At 42.9% G+C, this 26,427-nt stretch overlaps 1 protein-coding gene across 7 annotated transcripts in view; it reads left to right on the top strand.

The window, feature by feature from the left end:
* The first annotated feature begins 7,194 nt into the window (after positions 1-7,194).
* PDLIM5 (PDZ and LIM domain 5) overlaps positions 7,195-26,427 on the top strand; it is a 128,064-nt gene continuing 108,831 nt past the window's right edge. For all 7 annotated transcript variants that reach the window (XM_050338653.1, XM_050338650.1, XM_050338649.1 and 4 more), the window contains exons 1-2: positions 7,195-7,271; positions 10,146-10,281. In XM_050338653.1, the coding sequence (XP_050194610.1) occupies positions 10,186-10,281 (96 nt within the window). In that variant the 5' untranslated portion in view covers positions 7,195-7,271; positions 10,146-10,185. The remainder of the gene's footprint in view (positions 7,272-10,145; positions 10,282-26,427) is intronic.

Genomic DNA, 26,427 nt, shown 5'->3' with positions numbered 1-26,427 from the left:
CCTTAAATTGTGTAGAAGAGTATTTTACCCTTGCTTTAACATCTTTAAACAAAACTCTAAAATACTGCTTTCCCCATCTTTCTTTTGTTCCCTGTCCAGTTTTGAGACAAACAGGACCTTGAGCAACCTGAGCTAGTTGAAGATGTCCCTGCTCATTGCAGGGGGATTGGACTAGATGACCTTCCAAGGTCCCTTCCAACCAAAACTAGTCTATGATTCTATGACACTGCTAAGTTCTCTGCTTCTGCTGCCTTGCACATATTGGCATGATAGTTTCGTGTCTAAGACATGGTGAAACGTCTCAGTGTTTTAATGTCTCTCTCTCTCTCTATTTCCATCTTCACTCAGGCCTCTGAGTGGCCTTTGGCTCCTGCTGGCTCTGGTCTGAACATCTCTACAGACTGCACTTGCAGCACTTCTGCACTTTCCTCCCAGCACGGCTTCCTGGGCTCGCCAAGAGCAGCTCGTGTCAGACTAACCTCACAGCTGTCTTCGTCACTGCGATTATAAACAAAAGGAATGTGTCAGATCCCATTCGTCTGGGCTTTAGCACAGCATCTGATGTCCTGCTTCAATCTTTATGCCGCTCAAGGTCATCATTTTTATGCAAGATGAACAGGAAGACTATAGCAGATAATCGTGCAACAGAAAGTACCAGGCATAAAAGGCAGTTTATATGTGTTCATCTATATAATTATATATGTGGTCAAAAAATTAAAAGGTCTTGGAATCTTTTCTGCTTAATGTTTTCATCATTAAACTGGGCACACAAACTGCAAGTTTGCTGACAATATTTGTGGATGACAAAAGCTGGGAGACACTATCAGGAGGGAAGAAGATCTGAAAAATGTTTCTGGAAGAACAAGAATGTAATGAAGTTAAATTCAGATGCATAATTAACAAAAGCACACATATGGATATCATTTGTCAGTAAGCTGAAAACAGAAGAAAAATAGAAAAAAAAAGAATTAATCAACTGTGAAATTCCTTAGTACCTATGGAACACTGATATGATTTTCTTCGGAGAGGGAAATGTCATTCTGGGACATGTCAGTCAAGATGTTTCCAGTGGAAACACTAAATCTATAACAGAAGATGACATCAGTAATGTGTCCTTAGGACATTATATGCGATTTTGATGTCTCATGACCATGGAAAATACAAATCTGAACAGGTGTAAAGAAAGGCTCCATCAGGAATGCCACAATCTTTCCTTACAAATAGAGGCAAGGCAACTTCAACTTGTTCAGCCCAGGAAAATGAAGGTTGACACAGGATATGGTTTCCCTCTAAAAATACCCAGAAGTCAAACAGCGGTGACAGAGAAGAACTATTTAAACTCGTATGTGACTAAACTTAGTCTGGAAATGAGATGCAGGTTGCTGGCCATTAAAGCAAACAGATGCGAGGACAGCCTTCCGATTGGAACAGCTGGGACCAGAAAAGCACAAGCACTTTTAAGATGTAAATTCAATTGGGAAGAAATGCTGTAACATTTTGGGAGGGAAAGGCTCTGACTCAGGCTTGATGACACATCGTTTTGTGTGGCTCCTGGCTCCACCCAGGGAGGGCATAGAGAGGTGACAGTTTGTGACTACCAGCTAGGGATGCAGGACATTCTTATGTACCTATGGTCCTTTCTGTCCCCCTTGCTCATCTTGATTTATGTATAGCATTTCAGCCAAAAATATTAGCACAACACAGGTTTTATTCTTCTGGTGGTGACACCCAGATCTATGTGGCAGTCAACCTTGCAAAGCCAACAAGGAACTGGTGTTTTCACAAATAAATCATTGTATCATAATTCATCACATAAATATGCCACTGGTGTGTACAAGTTTGGTTCAAATTCTTAAAATGTATAAATATAAGCTTCTCTAGTGGCTGTTTCATTTTTTTCTTCCCATTCTCCTCTGTCAGTAAAGATTAGAGGTATTTTATTTACTGTGGGAATGGCTATTAGTTGATTTAATATTTTTTGTGGGCAGCAGCTAAAATAATATCTCCTGGACATGTTCTCAGATCTTACTGCTCTCACGCCTGGCTTCTTTTTTTTCTTCTTTCCCCAAAGAAATATAATTCTAGACATGGTTACAAAGGCCTAGAGAGGTCTCTGCATGTGCAGGTTTTCATATGGATTTACCTAAGTTGTTATAAAATTTAAGTCAGTTAAGTCAACACAACAGGAAAGTTATATTGATTCTTTTTTCCTTGATTTATTTCCATATGCTTGTAAATGCATTGTTAGACCTGCTGATACAATGGGATGTCACTAGTTTTGATTATGTTAATTTCTGTACCAGTTCAGTTACATGAACTGGCTGAAGTGATTTGACTTGAAGACGACGCAGGGTTGTGGTGGCGAAGCCACAAATGGCATCTGCTGAGCACCCAGGTGGAACTGCAGAACAGACCTGTCTTATGATGAACAGGCTGTGCTTTTGTGAGTTAGAGATGCCAGTAGGAATAACACTGGGGAGCTTCCTGCACCCCTCCTGTGGCATCTGTCCAAATCCATGTGCTGGGCTGCTCCCGACCTGCCAGGCTCTTCATGCCACAGCTTGCACCCACTCCCTCCCTGGCTAAGGGAATATATTACACACAAGCCTATAGGCGAAGCTGCACCTCTTCTCCCATGACATTAATTAATATAAATAACTGCAAGGATCGCTCTGAAAGTTTGGTTGTCTACCTGCCAAACCCAACTTAATTGGTATTCATGGTGAATGTCAAACATAGCTCAAAGACATCACTCAGCAAGCCCTTCCTGCACAGCTGATGGACTGTAATTAAACCACACCAAGCCACAGATTTCTGAATTAACCTTTCCCTGCCATTAAGGAAAAGGAAATTAAGGCAGGCAGCTCACTTCAAGAGGTAAGAGCAGGGATGATTGAAGGCATTACTCCTGTAACTTGCTTGGCTCTGATTTTTTTTTTGACTTCCCATGTATTGCCATATTTGAAGAAGCACGAAGGGCTATGCCAGCCCGAGGTAGGGTAATCCAGTAGTTAGGAAGCTGTGAAAGAATTTGGAAGAACTGGTTTCAATTCTTTGACAGTTGATTCCTTGCATGTATAAATGTTTATTGCCTCTGGTCACCATCTGTAAAATGTGGCTAATGCTTCACAGTGGGGTTGAGGATGAAGTTGTTTAGGCTGTGATGTGCTGAGAAGCTTCAGATTGGTTTCAGTCCCTAAAACAGGCCATGTTTAATGTGATAAGTATGTAACCTTGAGTTCCTCAAAAGGCTTCTCGTGTTTCCTGGAATGAAAAGATTTAGTTGCTGGTTCATTGATTTGGACTCACAGGGAGGAAATGTTTAACCTGTAGCATGGGCTGTGTCATCCACATAGGTGGTCCTTCTTTTACCCTAGAAGGAGGGAATAAAACGTATTTTTCTAGCTTAGAGCTTGGGATGACCAGGATCCAACGTGACCACTCAGTCACTACAAAGGAGTCCAGTAATAACAAACACTTATTTCCTTTGTTTATGCAACTTACTGAGATTCTAGAGTCACTATAAATAAGGAGTATTGTATTAGTAAATATTACTTTTTCTTTGCAAAGAAAAAGAACAATAAAGAAAAATTAAAGAAAGTTGATAGGCTAAAATAAAGAAGAAATCATTGTACAAAAAAGACTATAGATCCATTTATAACAGTAAGAGCTTTAATAGCTAACTATTTAAAACAGGAAGACCAGCGCTGGTAGCTCCTCAATCTGATGAAAGCCACAGGCTTAAAAACCATCTTGATCACCAACATAGTGAGTGAACTGCAGTCAGAGAGGATGACAGCTTACAGAATCAGTAATGCAAGAATATATGCCTGGTGGGAAAACGGGCTGATGAAAAGTGAAGATGGTCAGCACAGCTGGAGGGAGAATAGGGCTCTAAGATGGATGGGGGGGGGGGAAGGTGACAAGTAAGAGTAAACTTGATTATGGGGGGTTTTTTGGCTGACAAAGCCGACCCGAAGTGAACTGGGTGGGTGTAGCTGCCCAGCTGGCTGAATCTTGAAGTCCTGTGCCCCACCACTGGCTCCTCCCACGTAAGGAAGTCTTTGGGCTAACTGGAATTATTGTGATGGACAGGATGCATGGGAGAGGATGTCATTTAGCACTGGGTATCTTTCCAAAACAGGGACAGGAAAACGAAAAACAGACCAAAACAAACAAACAAAACCACAGAACACCAAACAAACAGAAAAATAAAAGTCCTTCTGTGATACAAGTGCTAGGCAGTTTGGGCTTCATTGTTACCAAAGTGTAACAGCTTGCCCTGACAAAAGCTGGCTGCAGCCCCTGCTTCTCAGAAACACGTGGAACGTATCTAATTTCTTTCAATTTTTTGGCCACAGAGCTATCTTGGAATTGGGAATAAGCTGTGAGGCTATAGATAATATTCACATTAACCTCTTTAGAGAGAGGGTTACTTTGTGCTGAACACTAGTTATATGCTGAGTGTAAATATTTGCATTAGCTTTACCTCTGGAGGAAAAGCAAAAGTGAAAGTAGCAGTGCAGTAAAACCACAGCTCGTAGTTCAGTGCCTTAACACACAAAAAGCTAATGTTAGATTAAGTGCTGGTTAATTGAGAATAGTTCTACTGTGCATTGTTAATCTGTTCATAATTTACAGGCTACTTTTTCCATTTACAAGTGCCTTTTTGTACTTCACCACCGCAGGTGATACTCTCTAACAGTTTTGCAGTGCCCATTATCTAGCACCTAAGGCGTTTCATTAGCATTTAAACGAGACTTAAGTGCCTGAGTAATTCTGAGATAGGTTGTATCTGCGTGGCTAGCTGACTACTGCCTTTAATTACTTTCCAGACTTCTTCCTTCCTTGTTAAGAGGGAAAAATGCAAGCTCTGTCTAAAATCTGGTGGTGGTAGGAAGAACAGGCAGGCCACAGTTCTAGCTGCTGCTGAGGTTTCTTGCTCAGCTTACTATCTCTTATTTCACTATTCAGCTCTAATGAAAAGCTTTTTTTCAAAGAGGAGGATATTTGAAAAGTGACCAAGAATGGAGAGAACTTGAACTAATGAGTTGCCTCTATTTCTGTGCCCAGTCTCTGGGGGCAAAGAAAAACAGATCCATTTGTTACAAACTTATCACACCGCAGAAAAGTGACGACGGACTTAAAAGACGAGACTGCCAGCTTTGAGCTGGGAGTGGCACTGACCGGGGTGCAGTGGGTGGGGATCGTGCAGATTGCATGAGGACTTGCCACGGGTGAAACCTGCTGCAAGGCCAAGCAGTAAAAGTCTCGCTGCAAGTTCTTCAGTCACGGTGAGTTAACATGACAGTGTCTTGAGATGCTGCATGTGAAGATAGTTTGGGCACGCTATTCCACCAACAGGAAAAGCTGAAGGCATTGGGCGAACTGAAGTGGAAAAGGATGTTTTTCACTGAAGTGTCAAAGTGCAAAATCAAGCATGGCCACAGGCTGCGTGCTCTGGTGAGCCAAGAGCAGATTGCTACCCAAGCAGGCAGCACAGGGACCCAGTGACCTTGAAAATGTCACGTGATTCACATTAGGGAGTGGGGTCCTGGAGCTTTTTCTACTCTAATAAATAAAACAGCGTGAGAGTGACCTAAGGCCCTTGTGACACAGTGAAAAATCCCTGTGTTGGGGAAATTTTACCTCCATGAATTAAAAGCATGTGAGACAGTCTGTGCATGTAATGGGGATTTTCAGTTTTGCCTGATTAGAGATACTTAATAGAAAAAGAGCAAAGTAAAGGAGAAAGATTTTGGAAAGAGTGGTTCAGCTACAGTAGTGTGGGGTTTAGATGCTTTTATTCTTGAGATACTCTTTGAAATGCATTTATCCTAGTCACAGCAACTGAGAAGACACACAATGCAGTGGGACTACGTTAAAATACCCTTGTTATGGTTGATGTAACTAGGGTTGAGAGGACTGGACAAGACCTGGTTTCATGCACACCCAGGCACCTAGGGCACGTGTCTCCTAACCTAGCATCACCTCCAGTCTGAGGGCTCCCACTCAGGGTGTCCTGTGAAAGGGGCACAGCAGGGCCAAACTCAGCCTCCCAGCTGGACAGGAGACAAACAAAGCAAGGGACAGTGCTTTTGGGCCAGAGGGGAAAGGCAGTGCCATCCATTATGAGGACTGTGTGTTGTGTTGCCTGGTGATAAATAGAATTTATTCCTTCTGCACTCCTCCCCAGTAAATCCATGCTTGAAGAGGGGACTGAAATCCTTTGAATGCTACTACTAATGGTACTGCTAACCAGATGCAATTTTTTTTCATACCGTTTTTACTTGTAATGACTTCTGATGCACATGAAGTACGGCAGGAACCTCAAGCCTCACCTAGCCGTGAGGTGCAGCTGAACAGGACACAGAAGTGCTGTCACTTCATCTTCGCCCTGTTCCCACCTCTTGCAAAGCAGAGGCAGTGGCTGGCACTGGCAAGCCCAGCAGCACGCTCTCCCAGCCAGCCTGTCCTGCTTCAGGCTTGCAGATTGTCAAATTGACTGTCTCTGTGTCAAATAAACAGTTGTATAATATAATCTGATCGAGCATCAGCTTAGAACCCGTTTCAATTCTTGCACTCACTCCTACAGAGAGGCTGTGCCAGAAACCTTCCTTTCTTCCTTGCTGGCAGATCCTCTCTAATTTCTGAGCTGAATTTATCCGTGGCTACTCTATATCTGTTTGTTCTTGTGCCAGCGCTTTTGTTAACTTGAACAGCTCTTCTGCCTCGCTGCTCTTCCCCACTTTGATGCACTCAGGAGGCGAATGCATCTCTGTCAGCCCTCACATTACTCCCCATGAAATAAACCAAACTCCCTCTTTCTGCAAGGTCTCCTGCTCTGCTGCAGGCTGGGCTCGCAGCTTCCCCCTCTCTGCCCGGCACAGCAGCCCCTTCCCTCTGAGCAGAAGCTAGAGCGGCACACGGGGATCAGCCCCTTCCCGCTCGCCCTTGCGTTTCACAGGTGCGCCTTGAGCTACTTGAGTGTAAAGCAGAGCAGGGTGAAAGAGAGCGTTTCACCATCAAAAAACCAAACCCCAGTAAAAGTGGGGACCGCGCGGGAACGGTCCCTGAGCCTTTGCGGCCCTTGTCCCGCTCCGCCGCCTTGTCCCATCCCGTGTCTGCCGTGCAGGGCTGGGCCGGGCCGGGCCAGGGGAGGAGCGGCTGGAGACGGAAGTGAAAACAAGACCAGGGGGACGGAGCTGCCGCCTCCCAGACGAGACGCGCCCCGGGTGTCCTCGCCGCTCCGCGCTGTGCCTCACCGCCGGGTGAGTGACTGCCGGGGGCTGCAAAAAACGGGGACGGGGGGGTGGGGGGAGAAGGGGAAAGAGGGATTGGGCAAAAAGTCGGTAGTCTGGACGCGGTTTTTAAAGCTTCGCGGTGCTTATTTTCTTTTCACTTTATTTTTGTGAGCGGGGGCGCGCAGTCGGTCGCGGCTGCGGAGCGCCCGGCGCGGGTGCCCCGGGGCAGCGCCTGGGGGAGCCCGGGCTGTGGGACACCGGCGGGGCTCCTTGCCCTGAGCCGAGCGCGCTGGGGTCCCCGCAGGGCTGCTCGGGCACGGGGCGCTAGTGTGCCCCCGTTCCCCGGTTTTGTGGCACAGGTGGGGCTGCACGCCGGGGTGCCTCCGGAGTGCCTGGAACCGAGACCGAGTGTGCTGGGGGGGAGGAGGGTGTCTGGTACCCCCAGTCTGCGGTGGCCCTGGGGCAACTCGTCCTGGAGAGCTGCGCAAATGGGGTGCCGTGGATTACAGGAGCTTGTGCTAGCGCTGCCCCTCAGCCCTTCCTCCGGCACAGCCACTTTTCCTGGGGGGGTCCAGAGAGCCCCGCAGGGCACTGCTGTGTCCCTGCGGCTCTGTGCCCTGGCTGGCAGTGGTGCAGGCCGGCGTTTCTGCCTGGGTTTTGAAATTCACCCTTCCAAAAGTAGATCCACCGAACGTTTGATCATCTAAAGGAAACTTGCACAATTTGACCCTTAGCTGGTGTGTTTTCACAATGCTCCCCACGTGAAGCGGGGTAGGTTGATTGAAGTGTTTTCTCTTAGGTGTTGCTCTGATATATTTTAAGAAATTTGTTAAATAAATCTTTGAGTAGATCTTCTTTGTCTGCTGTTCCTTCCTGGTGTATCTGTAAGCCTAGAGATGCAGATATGTCAGAATTAAGGGGGTGAGAAAGGAAAAATGAGTGATGCTGAGAGTGATGCACGGTATTTCAGCGTGCAGTCTCTTCCCTCCTATTTCTAGTTGCCACAAGTGCAAAAGAACTGTATCTTTTCCCAATATAATTATTTTTTTCTAGCTCTGTAATTGTAACTAGCTGTTACTCAGTTTAAAAACAAACAAACGAGTGCTTTCGTTTCAACTGACAGGTAAAGCCTTTCTGCCTGTGCCGAACAACTGCATGTGTGCTGGTCACTAGATGTGGTTTGCTTTTCTGCAGTCTCACAGTTTACAGTGACCAGTCACTGCAGTGGATTTCATTTAGAGGGAGTGAAAAGCATTTGTATTCTTATGTGAAAGAAATCTGTGACTAATTTAAATCCTCTTTTTACAGTAATTCCTTGCACAAGGCAATTAAAAAACCTAGTTCTCACTGTAGCGGTGAGCAAGCCCCCTAAAAATCCTATCTCAAATTTGGTGGGGACTTTTCTTCCTCTTTAGCCACGTAAGAGCTCAGTGGCTAATTCGTTTCACCTTCTGTACATTGGTGCTTGTTGAGGCTTTTAAGGGTGGGTTGAGTCAGTGCCTGGGGTCAGAGCTACCCTTTTGCTGGATGCCAACAGGCAGGGGCAGGTTGGGAATGGCCCAGGTACACAGGCACCTCTGTTACAAGCTCCAAATTCTGCTTCGTAATATGTATCTGGTACTGCCCAATGCCAACAGCCCTGCTCTGGTTACCTGAGTGGCCGTCGGTGTGAATAAAGTTCACTGTTTGATTTAGAATCAAGTCTAAGCAGTGTGGATTTCTGCTGCTATTCGAGGTGTACCCAGAAAACGTGTTATGGGTGGCTTTCTTGGGGAGTGACATCCCTGTGCCGGTGGGGACTGTGCGATAGCCCTGTTCTCGTGGTCCTTGAGAGCGGGCTGTGTTTGAAAAAAAATCCGCCGCCTCCAAAAAACTAACACAGGCGTCATCCCCCCCACACCCCCCCCTTCCGCCGTGTATGAACAGCTAAAACCGGGCTTTGAAGAGTTTAGTGGGGTTTGCAGCCAGCTCCCTGCTGCTTGACTGAAGGTCCACCTTAAATGTCCCTATACGAGTATGGAATCTGGCTGTGCCCCGGTGTAGTCTTACACCAGCCCGCCCTGGTGTGCTCCTGCCTGGCTTCAACTATACAAAAATAGACGGCATCCACTACCTAAGATGTCATTGTAACATTGCTTATCTGAGGTGAAACTGAAGCCCTTATCTTTGACGCTGAACACCAATTAAGTGCCTCCGTTGCCTTTTAAAGGTAATTTGTTGCCCACATTTGCAGAGAGGGAGATGCATGGGTTTTGCTTTCTCAGCGCTTGAGTTGTGGCTGTGGATATTTTGCTTTAGTTCACAGCTTTCATTTGAGGGTTGGTTTTAATATCTGTTTTGTCTGTGACATTGTTCTACCACTTGAAGCCATGCTATAAAAATAAAAAAGTCACAGGGATTTTATCTTCTTCTGATTAACTTCAAAGTTGGGATGCTTTGACATTGTTGTATTTAGAAATAAGCTTTGAGCTGATGACATGGCAGCATATGATACTAATTTTGTTAGAAACGAATGTGCCAGTAGTGCTAATGTCTTCCATACTTGGATTTAAGGGATATATCAATTCATGCTTCTCTCAATATTGACTTTTTTTTTAGAATGAGCTTTTATGTTGTGTGAGTTTCACCACACACACACTGTTTTGTTACTAAGAAGTAGTTGTCAAATATTTTGGCACCATAAGTTCTATAAGTCCATATTACCCATTCCATGGTTATGTTTCTACCTAAGCTATGGAGGAAAACACATGAGGAATAAATGCACGATGACACACCTGGTGTAGGGTTTTTGGCTGATTTTGGGGGAGGGGAATACAGCCAAAGAAAGAGAGCTTTCAAAATGGCAAACAGTACCTTTTGTTTTTATTGTCTTTAAATTAAAACTCTAATCCTCTTCTGCAGGCATCAGTTCCTTGGATTTGGTCCCTGAATACTAAACATCATGAGCAACTACAGCGTGTCTTTGGTTGGGCCAGCTCCCTGGGGTTTCAGACTTCAAGGGGGCAAGGATTTCAATGTGCCTCTGTCTATCTCTCGAGTAAGTGCATTCAATTCTTTTCCTGCATGTGGGTATCTGTTATGCTCTGGCAAACCCACAACCTTCAGACAAAGCCATTAATTACAGAGACTGGGGCTCAACTTGCCCCATGGTATGAAGGACTGTTGGGGGTCGGAGGAGGGGTTTGAACTGGGAAAATAAATATTGTATGAAGGCTCCAAGAAAATTATCTTAAGAAGGACTGGTTCATTTGAAATTGTTGTTTTATCTGCATTTGTTTATGCAACAAACAAAAGAAACTACCCTTGAATTGCCTTCCCTGCTCCCATCCAGAAAACGGAGATGCAGAAGTTGGAGGCTGACAGGAAGCAGGCAATTTACTGTGAGGGGCTGAGCCTGTGGTGTTCAAATGGGAAGCAGTGGGAACAAATCACTTGTATTACCCTTGTTTGTTCAGCAGCTCTTAGCAGCTTAAGGATCTTCTGGTGCCTGTTATTACAAATCCTACTCTTTGCATAAAAAAGGCACTTAAATGACAGGAGTTGTAAATAGCAGTTCATCAATATGTGCCTGAGTGAACGTGCCAGTTTCTCATGGGGGTTTTATAGAGTATGTGCTCTGAACTGGTATTCAAAGGATTTAAGGAACTAAGTCAAAACAAATATGATCCTTGTACCCAGGCAGTGTCTAACTAGTTTCCTACTTTAAAACTGTGTTTTCAGGCAAGGCTTGTCTTTCAGTATGGGCTGAGTTTCAAAGCCTTTCTCAGATGGCTGAAGCACTTCACACATAACATGTAGGGACAAACTTTACAGTATTGAGTTTCTTGGAGCATTGGAAATCTCTGGGTGAAGACACTGGCTTCTGATGGCTCTATACCCTGGAACCTTTAAATTTGATTATCAGTGTGGAAGAATTTGCGGACAAATGCCCCTTCTCTGTCAACATCTCTCTTCCTCCTGCATATTCATGTAGTTTAGTGACAAAGATGAATTATTTTTTACACCTGTTGGGACTGCAGAATTGATACTGCTCTGGTAGATGGGGCAGGTTTCTATTTGGGTTTATGCATCATGGTGATATTTTTAGCTAATCTTAACTAGTGATACAAACTCTGCCAGTTCATTTAGACTTGGCTTATCCAATCCACCCATGGATTATGTTGGTGAGGATAAAATACGGTTCTGCCAAATTCTTTTTATATGGCAAAAATGGACTGGAAAGCTGTAGAAATGCCTCTGACTACAGTTGATGAGTACAGTTGATATCTGAGATAAAAAGCAGTTGAGAAGCAGTTTATTCCTGAAATCCAGGGACTTTCAAGCTAAACTGTAACTCAGTTTCTTGTTGAGTAGCTGGTTACTTGTACACTAATGAGAAATTTGAACTGGGCATGCAGATAGCTCTCTTCTGATTTGGTGGTAGAAGGGCTTTCATGACAAAGATTTGCAAAAGCATAGGACCTTGTCTGCATAGGGTCCTTGTGTGTGATGCTGACTAGCAATTAAGCACTGCAGGCAGTAGGCCATACTAAACAACCAGTTTCAGAGAAGGGTAATACTTTTTTTGTAGAGGCCTCTGTTGTTCCAGAGATCTAGGGTGCAGTCCTGCTGTAAGCAGGCTTCCCATCTAAAACAGGAAATATATGTTGAAATTAGCCTAGACTACAACTTTATTGGAGGAATCAAATATGCTGTTGCATGGAGTAGCCTGGGGGAATTGGCCTAAATAGCTACCTATAAAAGCCTCAGTTGTGGGATTCCTGAATGACAAATGTCAGTGCCTACAAGAGCAGAACATAATGAAAGATGGGGACCAATGTGGTTTTGGAACTTTAATTTGTACACGGGATGGGGGGAAGCAGAATATCCAATTTACTTACTATACCTCGGCACTGCTCCTCAGGTGAGCTGTTTCTTCCTACTCTCTGTTAAGAGTATGCAAGTATTAGACTGCTTGGTGCAAGGTTGTTTTTTGTTGGGGTTTTGTTTGTTTGTTTTTTTTTTTTTTTTTTTCCCTAAACCCCCCTCCCCCCAACTTTGGATCAAAAAAGTGCTTAGTTCTGGTATGCCAGTCCAGCTTTGACCTGATAGCTGGAAGAATTCAACACCACGTTCCTGGTATGCTAGAACAGTGTGTACAGTTCACCCCCCCAAGCCCTTCTTTTCCTGATGTAGCATAAATTCCTTCCTGCTAATTAAATTATTTTAGCAAAACAGTAATGAGACAGCAGAATTATGTTCCTTGGCAAAGAGGACTATTTGGTTTTGTTTTGTTTTTAATTTGTCCTCTAGATGCTGAAGATGAATCTGGCTGGGTTACCGAGGGCTAATTTCCTGCTTTAGTTTAAACTTTTGAAATTAAGTTTAAATAAAGTATAGTTTATGAAGCACAGATAACACACTGGTTTCTAAAGCTGTTTATCTGAAAAGTTAATCTCTTTCCTGATGATTTGAACAAATTAAGATCTCATGCTTCCTTGGAGAAAGTTTTTAGTAAAGTTATTCGACTTTGTACAGGATGCAGTTTAAATGGGCGTATTCCTTATTGCCTCTGTAAAGAAAAAGGAGCCTGTTTTGTGCTCTCAGATGAAATTCCTATGGTTAGCTAATGGGTAACAGTAGTGCAAGGGTAGCAGTAACATTTGATTTTTCATAAGCTAGTATATTGCAGACTAGTTGCAACATCATAACCAATAGCAGCAGCTATTGCAGGACTATGTCAGTCAATCGCTAGAGCTCTCTCTGTGCTTTGAAGTTACTCTGTATACTTAAACAGCTGTGCACATTTCATGGTAAGGGATACATGTGATGTTGGGGATATAGCCTTTTAGTTAGTACAGTTATATAAGTATATATATATACACACACACAGTTACATGTACATGTATGATATATATACAGACAGTGTATCAGTACAACACAAATGCAGGGGGTACTTGTCACGTATCTGACTGGACTTCAACAGGGTGAAGCGGTATGGGAGCAGTGATGGGAGTGTGACGGGCAGTATGGCTCTCCTGAAGGAAAGGCTGGTGGGAAGGAAGCTGCTCTGTAGCAAGGAATAAAGGGTGGGTTGAGGTTTATTAGCAGCCAAGTGTTAAAGTGGCTCAGGCCACTGCAAGTAACTATACTATAGGGCTTCCAGGTAGTTAATTCTGAGGTGGTATTTACGTAGCGAGAGATTGCCAACTGTGAGCAGTTAGCCCACAGTGAAGAAGGTAGAAATTACTAGAGCCAAGTTATGCAAACTTAGATTATTCTGAGTTGCTGCTCTTACTTTTTTCCACATGATGGTTTACACTGAAGAAGCAACTATTCTCCTCGTTCCTTAAAGACCTATGCTGTGATGCAAAAACAAACAAACAAAAAGGAAACTTAGAGCAGATAAGAACAAATTGCTGACATGTAAGGTTTGTGATTTGCTAGCTGTAAAGCAGCCATTGTAGGAAATTATTAAGATTCAGAGTTTTTCTCTGTGGAAAAAAAAAAGCTGAATGTCTGTCCATCTATCTGTAATATATCTAGTCACATGAAATGACATTTGTCATAATGCAGATTGTTGTCACATGAATGAATGGATTGCTTCTGAATCAACACAGATGACTTAGAAGTCAGCTACTTAATAGGCATCTTTGCCTCTATCTGGTATATTTGAGATATATTTTCCCAACATGGAGTGTTGGCTACACTGCAAGAATTACATCATGGGTCCTCCTTCTTTCTCAATTATTTTCAAACAAATTTATTTCCAAGTTTAAGGATATTCTACTAAACATCAAGTGGGTCAAAAAAAGACTTTTGGTCATGATTGCTGATAATAGTGGATCTGGTGATATCCATGTAGATCTGTGGTCTTGGATAAATCCTACTGACATGGGATATCTTCAGTTTGGGACTAATGGTGGTCTACACTTTGCCTCCTGGATTTGTTTGCACAAGAGTTTATTCTCATTCAGTAGCAAAACCAAAGAAATGCAGTTTGGGAAATAAGGTACTCCATATAAACTGCTAGGTAGGATTCTTGAAGTAGCTCTATGGCGTTCTAAATACTGTATTTACAGAATTAGGGGTCAGTGGTATCTACAGCGTGATCTGTGTTATTTAGCTGCAATACAGTAGCTTTTAAAACTATCCACATGTCTTTATAGTTTGGATTAACATTTTGTCTGCTTTAATTTTTTGGGAGTTGTTTAGTTCCTAATACTTATTAACATAACCAGGATAAACTCAGTCAGCATGACTAGCATTAGAATTGTCAAAACTGCTGTCCTCTGCAGATTGAAATAAATAGTGTTTGATATTGGTGATGTATTCATTATGTTGGGATGACCTGGGAGAGGTTTGGATATTTGTTCCAAATGTGTGCTTGATATGCTTGTGACTTATCAAATTTTTTTGTGGTATAGTCTCTAAATGGTGCTTCTCTGCTGTTTTATGGCAAAGTTTACCACTAGAAACAAGGAAATACTACAACAAAGCTGTATTTTGAACAGTAATGTAGCCTATATGCAGTATACTTTCCGACCTAATGCAAATACCTAGGATTTTTTTCTTGTATTTAAAAGTCACTTTTTTGTTGAAGCTTCTAGCTATTCTCCTTCAAAATAGGCAACTCTAGCTATTGTCCTTCAGACGGTGTTTCTCTATTTGTATTTCTCCTTCTGTAGGAATGAAATGGAATACAGTCATGTTGAAATGCTTGACCTGACGGACAGCTCAGTTTTTCTACTACAGCTTCTCTCCTCCCTGCCCGCCCCCACCCCCAGCTTCTTTCTACTTCACTGGTCACTTTGTTTCTTAAAAAAAAACCAAAACAAACAAACACCACTCTCCCCCTTAGAAATAACCCTTTATTTTTGCATATTTTCAATTTTCATTGTTTCAGCTGTTTCAAGTATGTTTTTCTGTGTTGAAGTTGCAATCTTATAGTTGATGGAAGACTCATGGTAATAAATCTGTCAGCAAGCAGTACACCCATGGAGTGGGTGGAAGAGCAGCTCACCTTGAGATGAAGTAGGAATAAAAGTACAGCACATCAGCTGCTCAATATTCATCCCACGTGAGCACGCTGATGTTCTTTATGCTGATGTCAGGAGGTCACTAGCAGAGGAGTTGTCTCTTCTGCTTTCCCTCTTGCTCAAGTACATACATGGTTACCCAGCAAGTTGTCCACATGAATAGAGCATCTGTGATTGGTTTTATACTGTGGTTGCTTATTCAGGGGTTTGGCCTCTGGCCTTCTTGACATTTACGAGCAAGCTGTTTTAAAGTCATTAGCATCTGTGAAAATAGTGAGAAGAGAATAAAGGCAAATGATGCTTTGAATGGACCTAGGGCATGTCAGCTTTGACTGATTAGAGTCTGGCTGAGTCTCTTGCTCTTGTGTTTGTGTGAAAAATGTGTCATTTCCAGTAAAATCAAGTTTTGTGTAAGTATGAAAAAAGTTATTGTAATGGGGGGCTGGAGAAATTGTCTTTCAGGCAGGCATGTGAAATAAGAGAGAAACACTAGAACAACTGCTGGCCCTGACCAGTGATAATTATGTCAGCAACTTTATGCTTCATCCTGGAAGCTACTGAGAGCTACTAACTAAGCCCTAACTGGCGGTTGCTGGCCTTGCTGTGCTTGTTTGGTTTGTTACTGAGTTTGCACAAAATACAGCTGTGTTTGTGATGGTTTGCACAAAATACAGCTGAAATTGTATTCCACTACAGCAACTGAGGTGGATTGAGAACTGGCTGAATGGCAGAGCTCAGTGGTGCAGAGTCCAGTTAGAGGCCTATAGTTAGTGGTGTTCCCCAGGGGTCACTACTGGATCCAATTCTGCTAAACTTATTCATCAATGACCTGGATGAAAGGACAGTGTGCCTTCAGCAAGTTTGGTGATGATACAAAACTGAGAAGACTAGCTGATACCCCAAAGTGCTATGCTGCCATTCAGTGAGACCTCCATAGGCTGGAGAGTTGGGCAGAGAGAGACCAAGGTAATTTCAGCAAGGGCAAATGAAGGGTCCTACACCTGGGGAAGAACAACCCTCCTGCACCAGCAGAGACTGGGGGCTGACCTGCTGGAAAGCAGCTCTCAGAGGAGGACCTGGGGGACCTGGTGTACAACAACCTGTCCGTGAGTCAGCTGTGTGTCCTTGTGGCCAGTGGTGTCCTGGGCTGCATTAGGAAGAGGGAGGTGATCCTGTTCCTCTACTCAGACCCTGGTGAGGCTGCATCTGGAGTATGGTGTCCAGTTCTGGGCTCCTTCATACAAGAAAGACAAGGAACTACTGAAGAGAGTCCAATGGAGGGCTGTGAAGATGAGTAGGGGACTGGAACATCTCTTTTATGAGGAAAGTCTGGGAGAGCTTGACCTGTTCAGCCTAAAGAAGACATATCTTAAGGGCAGATGTCAAGAGGATGGGCGTCAGACTCTTTTCAGGAGTGCCCAGGACAAGGAACAACAGGCACAAAGTGAATCACAGGTAGGTCATTCTGAATATCAGAAAAATCTTTACTTCAAGTGTGACGGAGCACTAAAACAGGTTGCCCAGAGAGGCTGTGGAGTCTCCTTTGCTGGAAATATTCAAAACCCACCTGAACACAATCCTGTGCTACTTGCTGTAAGTGAACCTGCTGTAGTAGCAAGACTGAACAAGGATCTCCAGACATCCCTTCTAATCCCAACTGTTCTGTAGTTCTGTAACTCTGTGGCACAGCGTCAGAGATACTGTCGGACGGCACAGCACTTACTCATTGATGCTGCTCCTAGGGCAGCAAATGCTCTATTTTGCTGGAGCTATCAGTGCTTATGAAATGAATGGGATTTGCCAAGACAACAAGCAAGAAGTGTTATTCTGTTCTGTTTAATTCTGTTTACAAGATGTGGTTTAATGAAAAATACACTGAGAATGACAAATGAGCTACCAGTGCCAAAGTCTGTATCCTCTCTATCGAATCCTGAAGGAGCAGAGGTTTTTCCCTGGATAATTAAAAAGCTCCCAGCTGCACAAGTGGCTTAATATGAGCAAGTGTTCTAAAAGTCCTAAGATTGCTAGTTAGTGCTTTGGAGTTTTCATAGTTGCCTGCAGGCAACAGTCTCCTTTAGAGAGTGCCTCGGTTTAATTTGAAGATGGAAAGAGAGATGAATTTCCCGATTGCTTCTTTTCCCACTCCTGTTTAACCTCTTGGTGCTGAAAATCGGGAAAAGGGCTATGTTTCCCCATACCATTTGTTTTCCTTCCCTTGTATATTCTGCTGTGCAGTTTAAAGCAAGACAGACCAGCACTGGAGTGAAGAAGGGAGGGTGTGGGGAAAAAGAGGCGTAAGGAAAGTGTCTGCATCTTGTCTGTTCCTGACCTTATTTGTCAGACAGCCTCCTCAGACTGAGTAGGAAGCTAACTTTTAAAAAAATAGTTCCTCTACTGATGTCATTCCCGCAAAAGTGAACCTGGCTGTACCGGGACAAAAAGGAACCAAAGAGCTTGTAGCTGAGGGATATCTGATGTGATGTGTGAGCACATTCTTTTCACATTAAAAAATGCTGGTTCCTCTTTTTCCCCTTACAAGTGACAGTTTAGTTACAGTATGAACAGTACAAGCTAAATATTTCATGATGGAAAAACTAAAGTATTTGTTTGCAAGGTCCATTTCTCAAAGACAGATGTAGTGAAAAAATAAACTCTGATTAGACATTCAGAGCAGATGCAAAATTGGCAGTCCTTCCAGAGGCTAAAAGGCAGGACCGTTTATTGAATAGTAACTGCAAAAAAATTAGGCATGTTTTCTTAGCAAGTATCTGGCCCTGGAGGCCTGACAGCTTCTGTCGACTTCCCCACCACTTGGAGATGCTATTTTTAGTGTAACTGTTTTTCTCATTATTCATTGGCTGATGGCTATCAAAAGGCATTGTGAGAAGAGACATGGTGTTGAAAGGTTTGTTTGTTTGGCTTTGGTACGGAGCCAGGAGATAACATTGTGGGATTTTTTATTTTTTTAAATTTGTTTTGACTTTTTAAGAATAGATTTCATGTTATCAATATAAGGGAAAGTGTGAGAGAAAACTGTCTCATATGCCTAAGGCAGTAGAAATATGGGAAAGGTGATATTCTTCCTGCCAGTGGTTATAAAGAATGAAAATTGAGGCTGAGGTTTGTTTGAACAAATATGAGGAATAGAATCATTTAGGTTGGAAAAGACCTATAAGATCATCAAGTCTGACTGTTAACCCAGCACTACCAAGTCCACCACTAAACCATGTCCTTAAGTGCCACATCTACACATCTTTTAAATATCTCCAGGAATGGTGACTCAACCGCTTTCCTGGGCAGCCTGTTTCAATGATTGATAACCCCTTTGGTGAAGGGAAATTTTTTTTTCTAATATCCAGTGTAAACCTCTCCTGGCACAACTTGAGTTCATTTCCTCATTCTATAGCTTGTCTGTTTGGAGAAGAAGCTGACCCTCATCTCACTACAGCCTCCTTTCGGGTAGCTTTACAGAGCAAAAAGGTCCCCCTGAGCCTCCTTTCTCCAGGCTGAATAACCCCAGCTCCCTCAGCTGCTGCTCATAAAACTTGTGCTCCAAACCCTTCACCAGCTCTGTTACCCTTCTCTAGACCTGCTCCAACACCTTAATATCTTTCTTGTAGTGAGGGGCCCAAAACTGAACACAGGACTCCAGATTTGGCCTCACCAGTGATGAGTATGGGGGACAAGCCCTTCCCTAATCCTACTGGCCACACTATTCCTGATACAAGTCAGGATGCCAGTGGCCTTCTTGGCGACCTGGACACACTGCTGGCTCATGCTCAGCTGCTGTCGACCAGCACCCCCAGGACCTTTTCTGCTGGGCAGCTTTCCAACCACTCTGTCCTCAGCCTGCAGCACTTCATGGGATAGTTGTGACCCAAGTGTAGGACCCAGCACTTGACCTTGTTGAACCTCCTATGGTTGACCTCAGCCCATTGTTCCATCGAGTATGTTTACTTCTAGAGGTGGCTGTTACAAGAATAAAGGCAAAAGGAAAGGAGGCCACTGCTAAGGCCAGTGTTACACGAGTCTTTGAATGACTCAAGTCTTCAGGGCAGTAACAGTAGTGAAAATATGACAGAAATACCTCTTCAGGTTCCCTTCCTGTACAAGGTACCCAAGCTGAATTTGCAGAGACATACTACCTTTCCTCAGAAGAGTTGACATGAGTTCCCTCTGTCTCTTGTGGTTTATCTACTTCATTTATCACTCATCTTTCAACATTGTCACTTAATGGATGGTGTCCCCCACACAGTAGCTTCTCATCTTTTGTCACTTCAAGACACCAGTGCAGATTCATGTAGTCTCTTGGGTATGCTGTCCCAAGTAGAGAGGTACGAGGGGGACAAAATTGATGGCTGTATCATGATGCACACCCTCAAAGCAGATTAATAAGTGAATACACCAATGGAATGAACTATACTTTACACCAAAACTACTGAGTAAGCAGCAACAGAGCACAGAGAATTGTAGGCTAGAAAATTTCAAGTAGAATAGTCCATAAGATTTTTCCACTATGGATTACTATTATAATTGCCTTCTCATTTTGAATTAGTCTTTCAATGGAAACTTCAGCTTAAACAGTTAAGCTTAGTAAAGTAAAAGCAAGAGATAGTTGAAAATATTTTAACATATGAACTCTTGCAATTGCTGTCAGCTGTGGCTGTAGCAAAGCCCTAAAGTAAAATGTAATGCCTTGTGTGAAGTCCCATAGGCTAAAATGTGGATCTTGCCAGGTCTCTAGTAGTCCTGTTGGAAAGGTCAAATGGTTTGCATGTTAACTGGATATGAAAGAAGTTTGACTTATCCTGGTCTATATTAAGGAATGACCTAACACAGTATCTAGTTTTCTCCCTAACGAGTAATAGAACAATGTGAAGAACTTACCACAGAAAGGCGAAAAGAAACTTTTATTTTGTGTTAGTTATTTCATAGTTCTTTTGAAGGCATGACTAGTGATTTAGATCCTAAACCTGGATTAATGTAGATTGTATCAATTTCAGAAGGGTAAAACTCCCTGTTTGTTAAGCTTCTGTATTTATGAATGTAATTGGAGGATCTTTAGTTATTCTTCCACCCAAAATTCCTTCAGGCTGTGGAGAAAATGATCAAACTGTCTCTTTTAAATTTGGTGATGTATTGGTAGCAGTACCATTTGAGTCCAATGCTGCTGGTATGCAAAACTTTTCTTTCATGAGATGTAAGAGTTCACAGTTGTTGGGAGGTGTTGTTTTTTTGTTTATTTGTTTGGTTTTTTGGTGAGGATAATGTGTGTCTCCTTTGACAATGATTTCTACCTCTTTGTGGTTCTAGACATAGCATTGCATTGTGAAAGACAGAGTGAAGACATTGTGAAAGACTAATGGGATTGTTTGTCTTTAACTTGCTTGTGTATCTAAGCAACGCCTTCTGTGCTGTTCTAATTTTCTTTACCTAATGCCTTTAATAGGAAGGACAAAAACCAAAGAAAAGCAGACAAAAAAACAGTGGATATCTACAAACCAGAGAGCTTGTGGAAGTTGAGTTGGGCTTGCTTTTATTAGACTGATAGGAAAATGGAAGGCTTGTAGAGCTTTAAACAGTAGTAATCACTGGTTGAAGAAGGTTGTTAGAAGAAAACCTATGCTTGCATCTTCATGACGGAGCTTAAAGCCAGCTTCACAGATAGAACTCTTCCTCCATCATGCCCTAAGCAGGGACAGTAGGTGGGACTGGTGCAGCAGGGGTTCACTCAGCCCAGCAGGCTCGGTGGTGGGAGCTGGGGCTGCTGTCACAGTGGTGAGGGCAGACACCTGGGGATAGCATAGGCTAGAAGTGGTGAAGCCAGACTTGCTAGATCATGTCTGTCAGCATACTAAGCTGTGAAAACTGTCACTGAATGCTTAGGAATTCACAGCTTTTGTCAGCTACAAATACAGTCTATTCTCTCCACTTTTCAGCTGTCATATTTTGAGAACTGGCTATAAGCAAAAGTCATTGTAGCAGGGGTTTACATGAATCTCCTTTGAGAGCATATTCAATTTGTAAATTAAGGTAATTTGGTATTGTGCAGATCAAGTGTAATCCTGTAAATGCTGAGAACCCAAGCCTTGGCACTGCAAAAACACTTGAGCATAAGTGTAATTTTAGGCATACTGGTTGTTTCCATAAGATGACTCTTGCTTAAGGCTCAGCCTGTGTTGATGTACATCACTTCTCAGCACCCTGCAGTTTTTGGTCTTCAGACTGTTACCAGAAGAAAAGAAGCATTGGCTTGCTTGGAGGAGACAACTGACCTTTTCCAAACACCTTTCTACTTTCTCTCAAAGACATATTAGCCAGTGATTGATAGCCATAAGAAAACTGACTAGCAGAGAAGTTTGTATGACATCCTTAGAGCTCAAACAGGAACAAACCTTCAACTGGCCAGTTCATCACTAAAACTATAGGGCTAACATCAACTGATGTAGTAGCATTTGGAGAGGAGGAGTCTTTGCATATTAGGTGTATGGTGGCTTTACTGCTCTGTGGTCTGGAAATGCTGTAAAGATTCTTCATCCCCTTCTCTCTCTCTGCAGTATGCGATTACTGCACTCTTATGTTACAGCTTAGTACCTCAGAGCAGGTCCTTCTCCTGTGCAACTTGGTAAGACTGTTGCTCTTGAACCACTGACTAAAATAATTGAGCTTAGGAACAAAATGTAGATGAGTAGGGTTTTTTGACTGAAAGAATAAATTTTGTGTGTCTGTCTAGAAATGCAATTCGCTTTCAATGTGACACCCAAAAGATGGTTTCCTTGAGGTGTACTCTTAAAGCTTGGAGGCTTAAATTGTAATATCTCTCTGGATAAAAGTATCACTATCCCTCTTATGTCAGAGGGAATGTGATACTCTCTGACCAGTTGAATAGCTGCTCTGTGGGAGTATTTTCTTCCATTGACACATCTACACTTGAACTTTAAAATGTAGAAACTGCTGATTATTAAAACTTCAAATTACATTAATTTGTTTTGATACCTGACCTGATGAAAACTGCAGCTGTTGCAGTTGATAGCCCAGATCATTTTATAACTCTGTCCTGGATGGTGTGGGATGAAATAACTGGAAATTGCTCACAGGAAGCTCTGATTACAGTAGTCAAAGGAAGGATTTAGGGCAAACCAGTTGGTGTTGATGCTTTGCTTTGTAACCTCCTACTGTTGCAGAAGGCTAAACTGCTGGGTTTCTCTCCTCCTGCTTCCTCCTTGCAAATGCAAGGCACGCTTTTGGCATAGTGATGGAGACACATGGGTGTAAGTACACAATTTTGGATGCTGTAGTCATTGACGTCAACTGGTTCCTGACCTCATCAACAGGATGGAGTGCCTCCAGTGCTTCTGGTAACTCTGAATGCCTCCTCTGTCCCAACTGTATGTGTCTTTTTTTTTATTGCATATCCTAGTCTATGCCTGTTTGATTAGCTCAGTAATTCTCCCATTCCTATTTTCTGACTTCTGTTGTTCTCTTTAGTAAGGAACATATTCCCAGGGCACAAAATGAGGTTTTGTAGAGATTCTCCTGTCCTGCTTTGCCCTGATGATGATTACCTAGTATAAGTCAGCCTCTATCCTGCAGCATAGACTTATTACCTTGAAAACAACATCCTGTATAACTTGGAGGGGGGCTGCATCTGAGAAGGAGGTTAGGCCTCACAAGAGGGAATCCCTCATGAAAAAAATATTATCCAGAGTAAGGGGATAAACATGAGCTTTCTGGAATGGGTAACTGCTGTGCTTCAAGGGAAGCATACCTTGAGAGGGGCAGCATGCAAATAGTTTAGACTTAAATGCAATGACGTTCATGTAATATTAGTATCAATTCTAGGAAACATAGTGCGTAACACTGGGCATTACCAGTTAGGAAATACCTCACTTCAGCATTTAAGATAGCTAATCACTCAGGCTGAATCAGAGTTGGTTTTCTAGTGCCATTTTTTTGGGTTTCTGACAAATAGGTTTGAGTCTTTCAGTTTGATGCCTGTTTTTCTTTTAGCAGAAAGAGAGAGGTAGTTTTTCAAGAACATAATTTGTACTGCCTTCAAGTTTTTACCCTTGCTTTTCATAGCCTGAGAACCTCTCTCTAACTGCTGAAATAAGTCTGGCAGGACTTTTTGCTGTTAGTTATCATTTAAGAGAGGTGCAGTTCAGGAACCATTATTACTTCAGGCATTAACAGAGTTTAGGGTTCAAAAGGAATATGATAGGATAGGAATAAAGGGAATAATAAAAACTAGGTATCAGAAAAAACATACCAAACTAAAAAACTTTCAAAACTAATAAATATATAAAATGTTTGTCAGAGAGCTCCAAGTGACAAGTGCTAAGAGCTTTGGACTCTCTATAGCAGGTGGTATAAGTAGTTACAGGGATAGCTTGCCTCTGTTTTGAATTGCATTAGTACTGCATTGTAAGTCTGTAACCATCCTTTTTCTTCCCATTTTTCCTTACTATACCACTCCTTGCCAGAGTGAAGTATGTCCTGGGTTTATTGTGCACAGCTCTGCATTTCTGTTTAATCATAAAAGTAGGGCTGTATGGCAGTTTTTGCTTTATTGGTAAAGTTGCAGGAAAAGGTTCAGCATCAAAAAACAAGCTGTTCTTTTACGCTCTTTTATGAGCACGTGAGTACCACTGGATTCCTGAATGAGCATAGACATCATTAGCAGCATATGCATGCTTTGTGTTTCGAGGCCAAAAAGCACTGCTGACTTCTTCAGGGAAAATTCTGTGGCTGGCGTTGCATGTGAGGTGACAAAATGGGTCTACAGGTGGCTTCTGTTTTCAGTCTCAGCTGACTCAACTATGTATTTCAGTTTCTTGCTGCCCTGTGTGCAGGGCTGTCTTTTGGAGCCTGCTAGAAGGTCCTTACTGCTCTCCCAGGTTCATGGCAATGTGAGCGGCTTTCTTCACTCAGCAGCTTCAGGTGATTCTGATTCATGAGAGCACAGAGGGTTTAGGTTTCAGGTACCCATGAGGCTGTTACAATGTGATAGTGTTAAACTTTCTCTACAAAGTAGCAACTTCATCGGGTTGATCGCTGTTCGTCAATAAATGGAGTCTAAAAACAAAGTGTTGGTTAAAAATCACAGAGAAGATACCGCTTTGGCCATCTTCTCGTTCCTTTTCTGCACACTGGGGAGAAGGGTAAAGGTTGAGTTGTTGTTGAAAGTCTTGAACTAAAATAGAGCCAAAATCTAAGTACTCAGTGGGGCCACACTGCAGCACAACAGAGCCAAGTTTGTTTTGCCAGTCATCCCATAGGGAGGAAGGAACTGCTTTGAGATCTGCACTAGTAACCCCAGCTGGACGTTACTCAGGACCACCCATGGCTGTCTTCAACCTCTTTTTCTATCTTCCTGCATTCTAGACTGATATTCCTAAAGCAGGCCTTCCAGGATCTCTGCAGTCAAGATAATAGAAGGAACCCAGAGTTACTCTTGCTGGGACTGTTCTTGAGTAACTGTGAACTTTTGGGAGGGGAGTGTGGGGACTGCTTTTAAGCTCCCAGTCCTTTGCATTGACGTGCTTGTATCAAAATGTGAATTCAGTTTTAGTCACTAAAATAATCCTTCAGTGTTGCATTGAAGACTGAAGAAAAGTGAGTTGGAAAACCCAGCAAAACCTCAGAGTGTATCTTGGCATTAGAATTGTGAGATTAAAAAACACTCCTTATTCTAGGGCCTGACTCATGGTTTTTGAATGTGTGAGGGTGGCAGTGCTAGCTGGTCAAGTAGCATTGTAAATATTTCAGGACTTTAGGGCACAGAGCTGTGCCAAATATTTTTCTTGTGTTTGGTTTTTTTTCCTAATTCCCGAAACAAATTTTTGCAGATCTCTTATAATCTGGCTTGTGTGTGTAATTAAACAGACAACATGTCAAATCTCCAAGTTTCTGAAAACAGTGCGTCAGATCCAAGTATTTAAATCAATTACATAGTGACCAAAGAGTTGTTGACTGTCTGAAAGCTGTTTTATTGGGATATGGTGTATGCAGTTTCATGTATATGTGGTTGATGAAAGTGAATTACAGAGCAGCTGGCTTGCTAGAGATCTTTAGAAATAAACAGTACGTGGCATGTGTGGCAGAATTTGAGAGTGTTACGAAAATAAGTAAGGCAAAGGGGCTGAGTAATAATGGTGGCTCCAGCTTCTGGTGGCAGCATAGGCAAAGCAAAAGACATGGCGGTGGTAGTGTGTGGAATAATTGAATAATTCTTCCTGCCTGCCAGGAAGCCCCTGGTGCCCTGAAACTCATTCAGTCAATTCATAAATGAATTATCCCCTGACAGATTGCACTCTGGGGGAAGTATATTTCTGTTAGTTTTTACGAAGCATTGCAAGTTGCAGCAGGCCCAGAACATTAAAGGATGAAGGAAGCTTTCGGTGGGGGTGCGTGGGAATATCCTGTTCAAGACTTCCTTGAACACTGGGGTGCTGCAGGCAAGGAGCCAGCATGTCACCCACCATGCCATGGGGTCAACTCTGGCAGTGTGGGGAGGAGTGGGCAGCTGGGAGCATTGGCCTTGTGAATTTCTTGGATGTGACTCACCAGAAACACTGAACAAGGTCTCTCCATGCTTTACAATCAGAACTGAACTGCTAATTTATTTTCTCCCGTTACTGAATGTGCAGGTGTGAACAAGCTGCCCAGTGCCCTGTTCAGTGCAGTAGTGAAATAATGAAGTTGAGACCAGTGTAGGGAATGGCAGGTGGTGGGTCTCTTCTGCCTACAGTATATCCAGATGAAAAAGATAAGAGGATGAATAGATACACTAATTTCTGTAATTTGTTCATCATGATCATGCTGAACCCAAACTTCCATGCTATGTGGAGCAGGCCCTTCAACAAAGAAATTTTTGAGTTTCCTTTATCTTTCAAGAATTCATAGAATCACAGAATGGGTCTGGTTGGAAGGGACCACAGTGGGTGGTGCTCCAGCAGGGTCATCTCAGAGCACATGGCACATGATTTGTCCAGGCGGTTCTTGAATATCTCCAGTGAGGGAGATTCCACAACCTCCCTGGGTGATCTGAATCAGTGCTCAGTCACCTGCACAGCAAACTCGTGAGTTCTCTTTTTGCAGAGGAGAAAGAATGATGCCTGGGATATGTACCTTCTGTCACCATATGCTGTTGTTTAAAATGAGTA

This window comes from Myiozetetes cayanensis, unplaced genomic scaffold, assembly GCF_022539395.1.
Source record: "Myiozetetes cayanensis isolate MyiCay16 unplaced genomic scaffold, myiCay2020 scf7, whole genome shotgun sequence".
Classification (NCBI taxonomy): domain Eukaryota; kingdom Metazoa; phylum Chordata; class Aves; order Passeriformes; family Tyrannidae; genus Myiozetetes; species Myiozetetes cayanensis.
The sequence above is the reverse complement of the archived record's forward strand: the minus strand, read 5'-3'. Positions and strand labels throughout refer to the sequence as shown.